General features: G+C 41.2%; 1 protein-coding gene across 1 annotated transcript in view; it reads left to right on the top strand.

Annotated features, from left to right (window-relative positions):
* The window catches only part of CDCP1 (CUB domain containing protein 1), a 28,219-nt gene extending 12,632 nt beyond the window's left edge, over positions 1-15,587 (top strand). Inside the window, exons 3-9 of the mRNA XM_035319105.1 lie at positions 86-442; positions 1,756-2,124; positions 8,029-8,256; positions 9,019-9,399; positions 9,853-10,218; positions 11,456-11,537; positions 12,772-15,587. Coding sequence (XP_035174996.1) covers positions 86-442; positions 1,756-2,124; positions 8,029-8,256; positions 9,019-9,399; positions 9,853-10,218; positions 11,456-11,537; positions 12,772-13,219 — 2,231 coding nt within the window. The 3' untranslated portion in view covers positions 13,220-15,587. The remainder of the gene's footprint in view (positions 1-85; positions 443-1,755; positions 2,125-8,028; positions 8,257-9,018; positions 9,400-9,852; positions 10,219-11,455; positions 11,538-12,771) is intronic.
* The last annotated feature ends 501 nt before the right edge of the window (positions 15,588-16,088 follow it).

The raw sequence follows: 16,088 nt of genomic DNA on the forward strand, positions 1-16,088 counted from the left end.
AAGCAATTAAGGGGAAAGAGGCAAATTTCTCACTTACTTGAAGGCTTTCTGTAGTATGTCATGGCTGTTTTCTCTCTGTGTTTAGATTGTGTATCAGGCCCATGTCCCTTCGGAGATGTTCATCTTTACCCACCAGGACTACCTCGCCTTAACAGGACTTTCATCTGGGACGTGAAGGCGAGTACAAAGGCTGGACTTGAACTGAAATTTGCTGCCCCGTGGTTAAGACAGATTCAGCCAGGAGAGTTGTGTCCGGATTTAGTTAGCTACAACATCAACAGCTGCATAGATACAGCCACAGTCAACATTGGCACCTTCTGCAGAAATGGTTCAGTGTCTCGCGTCAAACTGCTGGGAGGAGTTGTCATGTCTCTGCACCTCCCGTGGAACTCTGCTCTCACCACCTCGGGCTTTAGCATTGCAAACAGATCTTCCATAAAACGTAAGTGTGGAGTAGTCTGTCATCCACTCTTATCTTCCCTGTGCAATCCTCTTTTCTAGGTGTTTGGTTTTCAGTTCAGTAGCTATCCCTCTTCTAGGGTTAAAATACCTCTGACTGGTTAACCTAATAATTGTGCAAACTGTTGTGTTTCTGCTTTTGGTGCACGTTACTCATTTTTCAGTCTCTAAATTTGTTAAAACTTAAAAACAAGAAAATAGGTATGTTTAAGTTTTTGTCTGGATGAGACTAGCTAGCATAATTAGAGCGAGCCAGAAGACCTATTTGCTGGTTGCAGGGTACAGTTGTGTTTCTTTAGCTTGAAAAAAGCTTCCTTAACTTGCTTGAATCTCAAACAAATGTTTCTCTGCAGGAGAGGAAGGTGGGAAAAGAGGAAGCAATGCCTGGAAGGCACATGAGTCTATTTGCTTAACTGCAGATATCTGTTTCAACCTGTGCAGTAGCATAAAATAATCTTCTTAAAATACCTGAAATGTGTATAGCAGTCAGTGAGCTAGTTTGTGATCTTATGACAAACCCCCTTTCAGAGATTTTCTTGCTCTTTACTTGAATTGTGCAATTATTGCCATCAGCTATAGATGGAACCTGATCTAAGTTCATCTTTCTAGAAGGCTTCTTCCACAATGGCTAAAAAAGGAGATTTGTCACCCCTTCTCTTGTATGGCACCGAAACGTTCGGGAAGGTGAGAGGCATGGCACTCCTCACAGTTGCTCATCGTTGCTGGCATCCCAGAGTGGGGCTGTAATCTCTGTGTACATAACTTCGCTCTGCCAAGTGCCGAGACTCATCCAAGTACAAGGCGTGTTACACGATCTCCATGCCTCACCTTCTTGTTTTATCATGCATATTGGAGGCTCTGGGCTGGTGTGCTTTTGTTAGATCTCAGAGGTTTTTGGACTGAGAGCTCTGTGCTGATTTAAAAGCTCTCATCTTTTGTTTTGTGAAATCTGGTGGAGTGATACTAACAGATGTAGTTGTCAGGCTGTGTATTTGCTCTCATAAAGCCAGGACAAGTAGGAATTTCCTTTCCAAAAAGTATAGGCCTGTCCGTGTGTGTGTCAGGTAGACCCACTACACTGCAAATACAGTGCTAGCCTATCCCTTTCCCTTCCTGTATTTGAAGACAATAGGATCAGCTCAAGTATATGTTTTAGTCTGATGGTTTTGTAATAAGCTAACCTGAAATGGGTGAGTTCACTGTCAGTTAAAATACTCTGCTGCTGCAGTGCTATGTATGCTGGTGTGTCTTCTCTAATTTCTAATGCTTTTGCATGATTTGTTTCTCCCATGTTAGGGTTATGTATTATTGAATCCATTTTGAACAGGGAGTCTTCCATCACACTGATGTCCCCAAACTATCCCTTGGGCTTTCCAGAAGATGAGCTCATGACGTGGCAGTTCGTAGTTCCTTCCAACCTGAGAGCAAGTGTGTTTTTCCACAACTACAGCCTCTCCAACTGCGAGAGGAAGGAGGAGAGAGTGGAGTATTACCTTCCTGGCTCCGTCAGTAACCCAGAGGTGTTTAAGCTGAGTGACAGCCAGCCTGCCAATATTGCTGGCAGTTTCAACCTGTCCCTGCAGGGCTGTGATCAGGACACTCAGAACCCAGGCATCCTCCGCTTGCTCTTCCAAGTCGTCGTTCAGCATCCTCAGATTGATGAGAGTAAGTACTGGTTTGCCCCTTCTGTCTCTCTGTGCATTTATCTCTTATCTCTTTCCTTCTGCAGATACAAACTGGCTTTGTTGCAATTTGCACTTGAGTAAAAATACCACTGTAGATTTTGTTTTATATTTTAAATGGAGATTCCTTTCCTTTTCAAAAGGTATACATAATATAATTGAAAATACCTTTAATATCTGTGGTATCAGATCTTGCACACTGTATAATCAAAAGTAAGCATGGGGCAGCATTTCCTTGAGCCTATGTTCTCTCTGTGGGGATCCAATCCAATTATCATGCAAGAACCTTAATGTTTGATTGAATTGTCCAAGCTTATATGTCACTGTGTGTTCTGAGTAGTACTAAAGGGTCGTGCCATCTCACCACTTTCATCCTCTGTTCTTTGTCTGATCTGGCTCCATTCATGAACAAAAAAATCCTCCTGAAATTGTTAAACAAATCACATGTTGCATCTTGGAAGCCAGACAGAGTGAAAATATTGTATTTAGTTAATCAGCTTTATCTCTGTTATACTTGGGGGGGGAGCAAGAAGAACTTTAATATATTTATGACCAGTAGACAAAATGATGATTACCTAAAAATAATATATAAAAAAAAAGTTTGCCATTTATTTAATGAAATGCAAGCAATAAACTACTTGGATTCATGAAAGAGCAGTGGTTTCTCTAGGGATTTCTTAGGATTATATGAGTGATTTCAGTTATGTCAGTTCCATCAAAGATTCAAATTCAGCCCTCAGGACAGTATTGAAACTTTTATTAAAAAAAACTTGTTGTCTGTAGTGTTCCAGTTAAACATGGTTCTTATTAAAAAATGCATCAATATCTGCATATTCTCAAAGCTTTCCAAACCTTTTGGTATTCCACAGCTGTCTGTGATGCTTGTCATTAAATAAGAGGAAAATACAGCTATTTTCCTATCAAAATCACTTCTTGACCTAATCTTGATTGTGTTTAGCTGCTGAAAACCGCTGAATCTGAATTCAGCTGAAAAATCTGAATCAAGCTGAAGACTGAATACCCCTGTGGTGAAAATCCTAGGTTCTGTGCTTGGTTGTGGCAAAGACTTGAAGATTTCCACCTGACCTCTTACCTTTTTGTGTGCTGTGATTTCCCATACAGGAAAAAACTATTTTATTCACCCCCCTTTTTTTTCCTTAAAGCCATAGCTGAAAATAAGAATTACAGGTGGTAATAAAGGTGTGTGTGTGTGTATATTTATTCTGTCCTTTCTTCAGTATCAGAGACACATTGTTAACAGCATAAGAGTGCCGTGTGGATCTGATATTCATTCCACCTGATAGTTATGAGTTGTGAACAAGGCTACAGCCATGGTCATATTTTTTTCCTCTTCTCCTTCCCCTCCCTCTTTCTGATGTTTTGAGTATTTACAACTGCCATTAGCCTATGTGGGAAAAGGTATTTGTTATCCTTGCTTACCCCTGTTCTGACCTCTCTGTAGTTGCCCAGATAGCGTGTGATGGAAGACAACTCTTTGAAGCCTTGGTTAGGCAAAATTGGTAAGAGGAACTCAGTAAAGTGTACTTAGCTGGCAAGTTTTCCCCTTTAATATGTCTATTCACAGAATGTTGTGCAAGAGTTGCTCCTATGGAGCATACATAGAGGTTCCTATGGAACATACATAAACACTACAGTACGGCACCGTATCAGGAGTGAAGCCTGAAGTGGGCCGTCTGGAAGGAAATTGTGTTGTAAGAGCCTGAAGAATATCTTGCTTTGTTGTTTTGTGATTTCAGAACTTTATTTTTTACATATCCTAACTTTATTTTTTACATATCCTAATCCATTCAAAGATTTTCTTAAGTCTCCATGAATAAGGAACTGGGAAAGTGATGGAATGTGAAAAGTTGGGAAAACTGGTCCAGAGAAAGGATAAAATAAATCTTTATCCATAGAATTATCCTGCCCAAATCGGGGATTTGCTGATCTTCACTGGAAAACACAAACACAAATGATTTTTTTTTTTTTTTTTTTTTTTGAGATCTGGGAGCCGCTTTATTCTTGCTTCAGACTTCTCAGGATTTCTGACTTCTCAGGATCACAGCAGTGAAATGGTGGAGAAAAGAGAAATCACCTGCATGTTTCTGATGATGTAGGATAAGGAATTCTGTTAACAGTAGCTGTTCCCAAGGAGGCAAGGAAGGCCCCAGTTTTAGAGCCTATAGGATAAAAAAGTGTGGTGCAGTGGCTTTGAAACTGTATACTGTATATACACGTGAAAAGTAATCTTGTCTAGCTGAAGCATTTTGATGTGACTGCAAGTATGTAGAGGAGAGGCTGCTAGGTGCCTCAGGAATGACATCACTCATTTCAGCAAAGGTTCAAATTCCAGTCTTGTCTAGAAACAGAGACAACACGTTGGATTTTGATTTACAGTAGCACATTCTCACAAGCTGTTCTCAATACTTCAAGTGTGCAAGAATTGGAACAGAAAAAGAGGTAGGCTCCAGTCCTGGACTCACTTCTTGTACTGGCTTTATGTGCCAGCTTTACCTTTATCATAGGTGTCATTCTTTTCCACTGAAGTTAACAAAACTCATGGAGATAGTCACGGGTAAATGTAAAAGGAAGGTTGAGCATGCTGCGGAAAGGCAGAGTTGCTTGTCTGTCATGAAATCTAAAATGTACATCAAACCATGCACCAAACTATCCCTTAGATTCCTCCCCACTTCTGCAAAAACACTTCAGTGTCTCATTTTTTTCATTTCATTTTTGGCTGATCTGGCTTCTTCCTCTTAATAGAGGTGGTTTAAGGAATTAGTTAAAATGGAACATACCAAGGTAACTAAGCCCTAGGCCTGCAGCTGAACCAGAGAAAGCTAAAATAGATATTCCTCGTGTGGAATCTTTACAAAAGTGATTTAATTATAGCTGATATCAGTGGACATCTGAAGCGTATCAGCTGAGTGATTACATATAGATTTAGGGGGTTTAGAAACTAAACTTGAGATATTTGTCTTCTTGTGCTTGTTAACTCAGATTACTATTTAGTAAGACTGGCATTATGTAAACTCACTTTCTAGGAAGCTTAGAGACCTGGGAATGGGAAAATGGAGTCTTTCATCTGGGTGATGCTACTGTGAATAGATCTCTTGTTGGCAGAGCTCAAAAGCTGCCATACTAAGTAATAGGAATATGGCAGCCCCTATCCAATGAACAAATAACTATATTATAAACCTGCAGGCCCAGCCAGCCCCAGCAAAATGTAGTGTTTTGACTAATGTGGATTTCAGTTCCTTCAGCTTGTCCAAAGGATTTAGACCAGGGCTATTTTGCACTGTAACTCCCAGTTCTGGCTGAAACACTACAAGTACAACCCTTTCTCCCCTGGGTGCACTGGCTGCCCTTTTGGAGTCAGACAGCCCCCATCCCTCTGCTCTGAATCTGTTGGCACTCACAGTGTGACGGTCCTGATGTTCAACACACACCTGTGTGCTGCAGAACATGAACTGCCTGGGATGGTTGAGCTCCAGCTATGGGGTCTGGACACATACATGTTGCTACTGGCCAATACTTTCTCTCTGCTTTCTGTACTACAGCCACATACCCATATCAGGGAGATGAGTGTTGCTCTTTTCTCACAGAAAGCATGCGTAAAATATTGTTAGGTGGTGGTTTATGGCTTTAGACTGAGTCGTCATGGCCATGGATGACAATAGGTGGCAGTGAAACTAGATGGCCTGGCTGCTGCTTTCAATTGCAGCAAGGTAAAATATATATTACCAAGCCTCCTGCTCTTCTCTACTCTTCTTTAGTGTTGTAGGGGTTGTAGGCACAACCCTCCTCCAAAGGCTAAAAGGTGAATGTGCTGTTAGACTGGAGGCAGTGGTGTTCCAGCGACAGGCCCAACAGAACCTCTGTGACTGGATTGCCATCTAGAAAGAGCATTCAGGAAGGCATCAGGATCCCAATTCTGGTGAGATCTACCTCTGCTGCGTGAACATAGGTGTTGCTCACAGGGCCAGCAGGCTTAGGTATACGTACCAGGACCCCCAGGTCTTTCTGCAAAGTTGCTTTCCAGATGGTCTGCCCTGAGTCCTCCTGCTTGTGCTAACTTGTTGTGAGGGTACAACAAGTCTTCTCATCAGTCAGTAAGGAAAATGTTAGGCAGCTTTGGCTTCAGTATCAACCCCTAGGGTAGAACTCTAATGACTCTTCCAGATGGACTTTGTGCTGCTGATCAGAAGCCTTTTGAGGTCAGCAGTTGAGCCAGTTTGAGTCCATCTCGCTGTCCACTTATCTAGCTTATACTTATCAGTGTGTCTGGGAGGGCATTACAGGGGATGGTCTCAAAAACCTTGCTAAAATTGATTTGAACAGCACCCACTGCTCTTGCCTCACCCACTAAGCCAGCCCTGTCATTTTAGAGGAGTGTCAGATTGTTCAAGCATGTTTTTCCTTTCATAAATGCTTGCTGACCTAGTCCTGATCAACTTCTAGTCCTTCATGTGCTTGGAAATGGTTTCCAGGGTTCTGTCCTATTGCCTTCCTGGGGTTTGTGATGAAAATATCAAGGCACTTTCTGAATTTACTTTCTGAGCTTTCGGGAGCACAGCCAAATACATCCCTAGCGTATTTGCTATTCTGTAAAGGATCAACATCCTACTGTTAACTGATTTTAAAATCTGTGGAGAATGCTCTCCATAAATGTCCTATACTCCCAGATATTCAAGAAGCTTCTTAAACGTTTGGGGACATGCCTCCTTAAGGAGATCTTTCCAAGCTGATCAAGAGAGGCTGTCAGGGATGATGTTTGCTGTGTGAACGTGGGCACTCTGAGCTACTTGGGTACCTTGGATCCAGTGAGCTCAGATGGTGTTGCAGGGCTTCCTGCATGATCTCATGTGTGGTGGTGTATGGGGAACAGGGATGGATTGCAAGACGCCTGACATCTAGAATTGAGGAAGGGGAAGGCATTCTTTACTTTTCACGGTTAGCTCTGCTAGCTCGCAGGTTTGCTTTTTACAGCTAGTCAGAAAATATTTCTGAAAGATCACTTCTGGGCAATCATGTGGAAGGGCAGTGGGGTAGTTCAGTCATGCCGCTGAGGGAAACCAAACCGTCTGTCAAGGCTTGATCCTTAGCCTTCCTGCCAGCACAGAGACAGACTCTGTTAATTTGGGGCATCTCTGTGTGTTTTTAACTGCCAGACAGAAAAAGGCTTTGGGGAAGTGTCTTTGAAGGCTCCTGTGACCTTCGTAATGACCATCAGCACTTTTGCTGAAGTAGAATACTTGACAGTTTTTTCCTTTTTGAACCATATTGGTATTTGTTTAAATTAGCTTAATCTTTAACTTGACTCTGGACAACCAGATGTACCAATCACTGTTTTCAGACAATTTTCTTCAGCTTTGCTCTAAAAAGACTAAATACCACCCACCCTGAAAAAAAAAAAAAAAAAAAAAAAATCAGAGGTGGAAATCTTGCATTAAATTCAGAATTTGAGAACTGGGAAACTTTTTTCTGATCAGCTGTTGTGTCACCAGTAAAACTGACTCTGAATGGAATACAAGGAACCTACCAGCAAAAACAAATCTAACATAGTCAGCTGAGCTCCCCAGTGAACTATTTGCATTGTAACCTAACCTGTTCAAAAGGGACTAGCATAGGTTACCCTGTTAAGGCTGAAAAGTGGTAGGGAAATGGAGTTTGTGTGTGGAAAGGCTCAAACTTCTTAATTAGAAGAGTAATGTGATATTGAGTTTGTATTACACTGGTGGAAAAAAGTAAATAACATTTTCTCAGCTAATGTAGAAATAGCTTTAACAGCTGCTTGTCTAATGGGGTGAGAAGAGATGGAAGAAATTCTGCTTCACACCACGCTTCTTGCCAGTATTTGCTCTGAGATGTTTGTTTATCGTTGCAGATGTCACCCATTTGGTTGACCTCAGCAAGGAGCGGAATATGACTGTAACGATACACTTTGAAGGCTGGCCCAGTCGAGTCCCGCTCATGTCTGAACCGATATGCCTGATCTGCAAGGATCCTCGCACCTGCGACCGTGTTCTGACGCTGGTCTCTGGCGCCATCTACAAGATCTCCTTTCTGTGCAAAGACTTGTCCCACCTAAGGATCACAGCTGAACAGGGCATAAGTATGTCACAAGTGGCTCGATGTTGTTTCCTAGAAAATGCTTCCACCCGCTTTTCCCCAGCAGTCAGCCAAACCTTGTCTCTCTCGCTTTAAATAGTGGGTGGATGGAAATTTGGCTTTGAACAGCTGGGGGATGGTACAATGAATCTGGAGATTACCTTGTTGCTCACTGCAGCATCCTACCTTTTAAAAAGAGAAACTGCATAACTATTCCTAGAAGGGAAATGACAAAAGGCAGGGAAGAATCTTCTTACTGAAAACTGCAAAATATGGAAACAGAATAGAAGAGCCATAAATCTGCCCATGAAAATGTGGGATTGAGGTGGCCATCAAGAATGTGTCTTGTGCCATCTGCTTATCCATTTGGTGCAGGATTTTCATAAATGCTTTCAAATACTAGAAGAAGAGTTTTAAGGTATAGATCTAGACTTCAGCTAGTTGGCAACTGTGTCTCAATAAGCAAATGGTGTAACAAAAGTAATTTCTTGACTGAGGAGTTTTTCATATGTTTGTATTTGTCAGTTCTGTTGGTGTCCTGTGCCATTCTAAGGAAAGCTCTTAAACTACAAACCATGCATATTTTGGTAAAAGTTACTGATAGAGGACACCTTCTCAAATAAATACTTACCTGGATCTGTAATGCAAATCTGACAAGACTCTGTATATGTATACTGCAGTACACCAGAAAACTTGCTTTTCCTAGGTATTTACTGTGCAAAAAAAAAAACAATATAAACATTGTGGTTTGTTTTTGTGATTGCAGGCTGCGTAGATCTTCGGTGGTGTCAGAAGAAGATCCATGCCCTTTCGGTGCCCAAGGCTATTACCCAATTGCCAGTTCTGCTGCATAAATTTATTTGGAAGCTTATAGCTCCCGAAGTGATAAATGTAGAAATTACGTCTCCGTCCTTGAAACTGCAGCAGCACCTTCCAGAGCAGAGGTGTAACACGAGCTACAGTTACAGCATTGTTAGTGCTACCCCGGAGATGGACTTGAATGTTGGTATATTCTGTCCTGGTGGAGCCATTGAAAAGATTCAGCTGAGGAACAATATCACCATATCCTTAAAAACATTTGGTAAAGGTTTTTTCAATGATTCTAATCATCAGGATCTGAAAATGTCTTTTGTGCCACATATTAAAGGTAAGTTATTGTTTTGTACATCTTTCCCCATTGTTAGATATTTCAGTACACTTATTAGAACACATTAATACGTAGAAGTGATAGTTCAAATACTTAGAGTCTAGACCTGGAGCTACTGCTTGGACCAGTCTTTATTTGAATCAGTGAGGTGGTTTGTTGCTGAAAGAAGGGAAGAGTTTTGTGATTCAGATGGTTGATAGATGGTTGTGGGAAATTCTGCAGATATATCTGTGAGAATTGTGAATACTAATATAGAAGAGATGATAGGTGAGTTGTATTGCTGGTACTGAGATGTAATTTGACAGTAGAAATTTGCTGGTCATGGGTATAAGCGATACTTCTTTCTTATGGAGAAGAGAGCCTAAATAATTTTACATGCTGAAACAGAAAGCTTTTTTTAAAAAAGGTTTTGAAACTAAGTTTTCATTCCTGTGTTCATTTGCTTTACTACAGATGAGTGTACTTTCACTGTGAGCCCAGATCCAAAAGCTAAAATTTACTTGCAGAGTCCCAACTCCCCTTATGGTCTACCTCCTTACGTCTCCATATCCTGGTACGTCATTGTGCCCACTAAGCAAGTTGCTCGCCTGGGGTTCTCCAAGGACCGCATGGGCATTGCCTGCGAGACTGGGCGTGCCTATGTCAACATAAAGGAACAGACCTCCGGGGCAGAGGAAACCGTGCGCCGTGAGGATGAGCTGCTGCCTGAGCCCCGAAACATGCACCACAACTTCTGGGTAAATGTCTCCAACTGTAAACCTGTAGACAAGATGCAGCTGACCTTGCAATTCTGGGTGACCTTGGCTGAAAAACAGATAGGTGAGTCCTGGAAGTTTGTTGTGGCTTGCTTTGCGCTTGTTTAGTTTCTTTCCACTGGGGGAACAGTAATGCACGCTGCTCTGCATGCCTTGGGTTTTATGAGATCCCTGCTTTCTGAAATGCCTGTCCCATCAAAAACCTTTGGAAGTTACAACCGAGTACTTTCAGGGACTGGGGAGAAAGGATGGTTTTTAATGTTGTGGAGGTTTGACTTTTATAGCTGAGGGGGACTGAGACTGGGTGGTTGGTGATTTTGTTTTTATTTGCTTGTTTATTTTTTGTTTTGCTTTCATTTAATATAGCTTTCTGAATTAGAGATCACAGCCAGAAGGTACAGAAAGATCAAGTGATGTTTCTTTCCCTCCCAAGGTCACAGACCTGGTGAACAGCTTAGAATTTGATTATGCAACATTATTCATCTAAGTAGTCTTTACTTAGTGTTGGCAGTTCAGTTACTCTGTTTTCACATGAATAAGAAATAATCCTTGGGGCAGATCTCCCTGTTCAGTGGAGAGTGTCCTGACTGCTAACAGCAAAAGCTGCATTCTTGTTAAATTTCATCTCTGAAACATATCATTAAAAAACAGAAAGGCATTTTTGGGATAGGCTTTGTTCAAATACATGTAAATTTGCTTCATGTTTGCACTTCTGCATCATCTGTGAAGTATTGGCTACACAAGCTAGACCAGAAACTAGCAAATGACTTTTTCCTTTTTATTTTTTTTGTAATATATACTTTTAAAACATATAACGTTTTTCTTTGCTCACGCATGGGCTTTCCTGATAAATTTCATGACTCTTTGAAAAGCCCAGTCAATACAACTCTTGTATTTTGGAGAAAGGATTGTATTGAGAAGTTGGTGAAAGTAACTATTTCCTTTAGAGAGAGAGAGGCAAGTATTCATACTTTCTTCTCTTTCCTTCATGCTGAGCCAGAAGTTTGAGAGGTTGCAGGTAAGTTTAACAGCACATGAGCTGTACTGAATTCTTGCACCAAGGGCTAACAGTCTGGCAGGGGGAGGGTTGGATGTTTTTGTGGCTGTGGTCCATTGCTAGCAGCAGGAGTTTGTTGTTGCTTGGCCGCCAACCTCTTGGAATTTGCTTGTGTTACCTGTAGGCACGCACATCTCATTCTCTGCATGCAACTGATACACATAGAAAACTGTTGAGGATGTTCAAACCCAACCAGCTTTTAGGAGAAAGCTCAGTGTTCTTGTACCTTGTTGTCTGTTTGCAGATCTAGCAGTGATACTTGCTGTGCTGGCTGGGGCTGGAGTTCTTGCAGCTATTGGACTCACTGTGTGCTGCGTTAAGAAGAAGTAAGTTCGTAATTCGGCATAAGTGTAGTTACAGGTTTAAGAAGGCGTTGTGGGAGAGCAGCTGGCCCTCTGTTTCATGTGTTGGCACAGATCCCTCAAACAAGGGTCTGAAGAACGATGTAGGCAATGCACTTGGTGTTGGAGTGGTGCAACCCCAAGAATGCTGATTTATTCTAAACCAATTCTCTTAGAGTAGAGCAGCATTCTTGGGGTCACAGTACTTCAATCCCAGTGTATTGTCTGGCTTTGCCTTGAAACAAGCCTCTGGCTGTACTGGAAGTAAGGTATCAGTTGTACTTCATCAGTGATTAATGTGAAAGGAAATCATAATGAATGTCGATGCTCAGTATGTGACTGTAGACAAGACTTTGTTAAAACAAGCTGTAAGCTCACTCAGGTATCGAAAGACCTATCTTTCATCTACACAACCTCCAGCAATTTCTTCTGGAGTTTATATATCAAACAGGAGAATTTTTTTGTGAGATGAGCCCTTGGGGAGAGAACTTGATTGTGCAAAGCCAACACACACAGCTTTATTCATGCAAGCACAGTCTGAAGCCATCAATAGTTTTGTTTCTGATACTTGTGGTTAGAATAGTTTTGTTTCTGATACTTGTGGTTAGTACTGGCACACAGGTGGTTTGCTTATGAATCTGTAAAGCTGGAATGAATTTGTGCAATATGATTATTAGAGCAGTTATGGGCACAATTCTCTGTCGCACAGCAAAGGCTTTAAGAATACAGGCTTAAAAACCCTTCAGTTCAGCATTTGGACTTTCTCCCTTTGGAGCAGTCACACCAAAACCAGGAAAACTTCATTTGACTTTCATAGTGGATCTGCTGTTTCACTCATCTTCAGCACCACTCAGTCTTGTTTTGTGGGGTCTGATGGTCTTTATGTCCTATTAATGCCTGTGGAAGTTGAGCGGTTCAGCATAGCTGGGATGTTCCAGTTGTACCTGGAAGGCTGCTGGAATTAATCTTGCAAACTTCAGGGCCAGTAGAACAGCAAGAGATAACCAAACAGCTTAAAGTTCCTTTCTGCTCTGTTTAAAAAAAAAAAAAGCATGTCTAGACTCAAAATTATTTTTCTTAAGGTTGCTAGTATAGCCTTCAATCCAGGTAGACTGTCTGACACTGTAGCTGGGGTGGGTAAACAGCTGTCATTACTGAGTTCAAATGCACTAAGCCACGTATTGTTTCTGACCTGCTATCAACTTCAACTCTGTAACAGGAAGAAGAAAAGCCAGAATCCCATGGTGGGAGTATACAATGCTAACGTCAATACCCAGATGCCTGGAAAACAACGCCTATTCAAAAAAGATAGGAAAAACAACGATTCTCATGTCTATGCAGTTATTGATGATGCTATGGTCTATGGGCACTTGCTGAAAGAATCCAATGGCTCAGTCGCTCCAGAAGTTGACGTGTACCGGCCTTTTGATGGGCCCATGGGTAGCTTGCCACCTTCTCCACCTCCATTCTCTTTCAGAAAAGACATTAAACGTTCCCCTAGCACAGAGGAACCTCCACCTCTGGCAGAAACAGACCATGACTCTTACACATTCGCTCATCAGAAATCAGGGGAATTGGAGGACAATGGAGATACAAATGAGAAGAATAATGGAGATACAAGCACGTCCTTCCTGGAGGATAAGGAACAGGAGGGATTAGAGGAATAATTTTATGCCAGGCATGGCAGTTTCCTGTGGAAATACAGGTACCCTGTAAAGACAAGGTTCTAGGGGAAAAAAAAAAACAACAAACAAAAAAAGGTAACAGAAAAAGAGTGTTATTTTTAAATGTGTTTTGATACTGTTTTGGCCTTGTTTGTTTTTTTAACTTCAGCTATTGGTAGCTTCCAGTTTTAGAGTGAACATCTAGTAAACTCAAACAATGGAGCACTCCAGGAACGTTTACGTGTCTGGTTGTGGAAATAGATGGCAAAAGTATGCTCCTGGTTTTTATTGTAAAGACTTCAGGAGAAGGAATTCATAACATTACCAGCTTAAAACTGTGGCAGCTAATAGAGTGAGGAGAGTCTTCTGTCCAGTGTACTTCCTCCCTTCTCACGAGTCCTTTGTCCTCAGTGTTTGCTGGTGACTTTTTGAAGACATAGGCCATGTCATGTGCTCAGGGCAGCTCCAAATTGCACGCGTGTGTGTTCCTTTTCCTAATGTCTAAGCGAAGGACTACAGACTGTCATTTCCAAAGCTCGAGGCTTGAAAATTCATTGTATTTAACATAGTGATTGGTATGGAAGTGTACTGAAAGACCATGTATGCAGTCTAGAAGAGTTCTGTGCAGGTAAATCAGTGTGAATGCTTGGGCTCATCTGGCTCAGAAGTAAAGTTATGGGTTTTTATCTGATTTTCAACTGATGTTATAATACTTCAATAGCACTGTGTGACCCTATACCAAAGAATGTTTTTTCTTTATGCTTTTTTTTTAAAAAAAAAAAAAAGTTTAAAAATTCTAAAAACAATTTGCACTTTGGTTCAGATGCCTGTAGCGTTCACATTTTGCTAGTATCTTGACATTGTGGTCCAAGTAAGACTAAGGATTTGATGAAGAAATGACAACGCTGTCATCCAGCTGTTTACTAATGCATTTTACTTTAACTGTTAGAGATGCTTGGTTATTTAATAAGGATAAGAAGCAGGGTAAAGAAAAATAGATTGTTTCCAGCAGGCAGTTTCTCTGAAATGTAAACTGTGTGAGTGGACCCATTATAAGGGCCCACATTTTGTGTTTTTTTGGTCATTGGTCTGAATTTAACAACTATCTTGAAATGATGGTGGAGATAACTCTTGATTTCTAGTGGGACTTACACTTCAGTCATCTAGCTGCCTTTGAAAACCACCTCTTGCAATAAGGTAAATAATAGCTTCCATTTCTGTGTGCTGTACTTAGCACGTCCCTCAGCTTCTGTGCCTTTTACAACTTGAGGGTCGCATCTTCATGCAGAGGACCACGGGTATACGACTTAAGTTGGCTTTTATATACAGACATCTGGCTTGTCTGGGTGTGCAGTTACTTAAGATGTTTGCAATTTTGCAAGCAGCACAAGACTCAGCAACTTGAGAATTTCTCTCCAAATGTTTTACCGTGACTGTTTCTTGCCTAATGATGCACAGAGGTACCATATACCAAGGGTGTTGCATGCAATAACATCTAAAATTAAAATGTCTTTACTAAAAACCTTACTGTTTACATCAAAAGAAATGTAGATTTCTTCCTGTGTTGTCAATTTGCAATGCCAGCACAGTTTATGTATATGGACAAGTTTGTATATTTAACAGTTATACCATTATACTGCCTGGACTAGTATGAGATTAAGTATAATGTTATATATGTCACATTTGTCTCAGTTTTCTGTAGCATGTCAAAAAACACATGCCAGCTAAAAGTGCCTTTTAATTGTTTAATGTATTTTTCTGCTTGCGTTTAGCACTTTTAATACAGAAATGTGTTCCTAGATCTCTGGCAGGTCACTGGGATCACATATTTCAAAGTGTACTGGGGGTATTTTCATGTCATTTGAGAACTTGAAAGGATTCCTGCGGTACCGATGTATCTTTTTCTCAGGTAACTGGATTGCCACAGTACCTTTTATCAGGGTAGTCCAGTTATGAGTTCATCTGGTCAGTGCTTCTCTCTTCTCGTTCCTTGAAAAGGAACGCGTTTGTGAGAGAAACTAAAGCCTGCCTCGCTCTTCCAGCTCAGTTTCTGCAGTTGCTTAGGTGAAATCTTTGAGTTCATGTTCTTTCTGGAAAAAAAGATGAAAACATCATAGAGGTTAGGCTTTTGTTTACAACCTCTTGATAGGAAGAATATGATGCTTATGGATGTCTTATTTGTTCTATTTTAACTCAGCTCTTGGTATGACAATCTAAACCTTAGACTGGAAACAACTGTACACTAGGGTTGACTTCCACTGTGCTTACGTTGGTACATTAGGGTAAGAGTTCAGGCACAAATTGCAGTTCACTTTTCCACGTGAGAAAGTTGTGACTTTTTAAAAATAAATAAAAAGTAACTATATTACCAGCTAGAGTAATTAGCATACATCTTTCTCTTGCCTCAGTGTACAACTATATGTATGTTATGTGAGTGAAGTAGTGGGAACTTCAGAAGATCATCTATCTGATCATCTCTGAAGGGATCACACGAGCTTTCAGAGTGAATGATCTCTGCAGTCCTGCCAGCTTGGTTTAGTTTTCTGCATGGGAACAGCCTCCACTGGAGCAGGGGAAGACTTGGTGCTCCAGAGTGAGTGAGTACCCCTCAGCAATCCCGTGGAGCAGAGGAGTTTCCTGCAGGATTTCAGCAACATGCATCCTTGCAGGGAAAAGAGGGAGGAATAATTTTTATCAACTAGTACGTAAGTGTCCATTTCTGTAGATTTCCTGCTGGAAAACCTTCTACAGATTTCAGTGAGTGTTGCCTTCATATGGAGTACAGGGTCAGCCTTGAGTGTGTTGATATGTCAGTAGCTTTATCACCCTAGATGACAGGTTCTCCAGAAACCCCTGCTGTTTTGCCATGATA

Source organism: Oxyura jamaicensis, chromosome 2 (assembly GCF_011077185.1).
Source record: "Oxyura jamaicensis isolate SHBP4307 breed ruddy duck chromosome 2, BPBGC_Ojam_1.0, whole genome shotgun sequence".
Classification (NCBI taxonomy): domain Eukaryota; kingdom Metazoa; phylum Chordata; class Aves; order Anseriformes; family Anatidae; genus Oxyura; species Oxyura jamaicensis.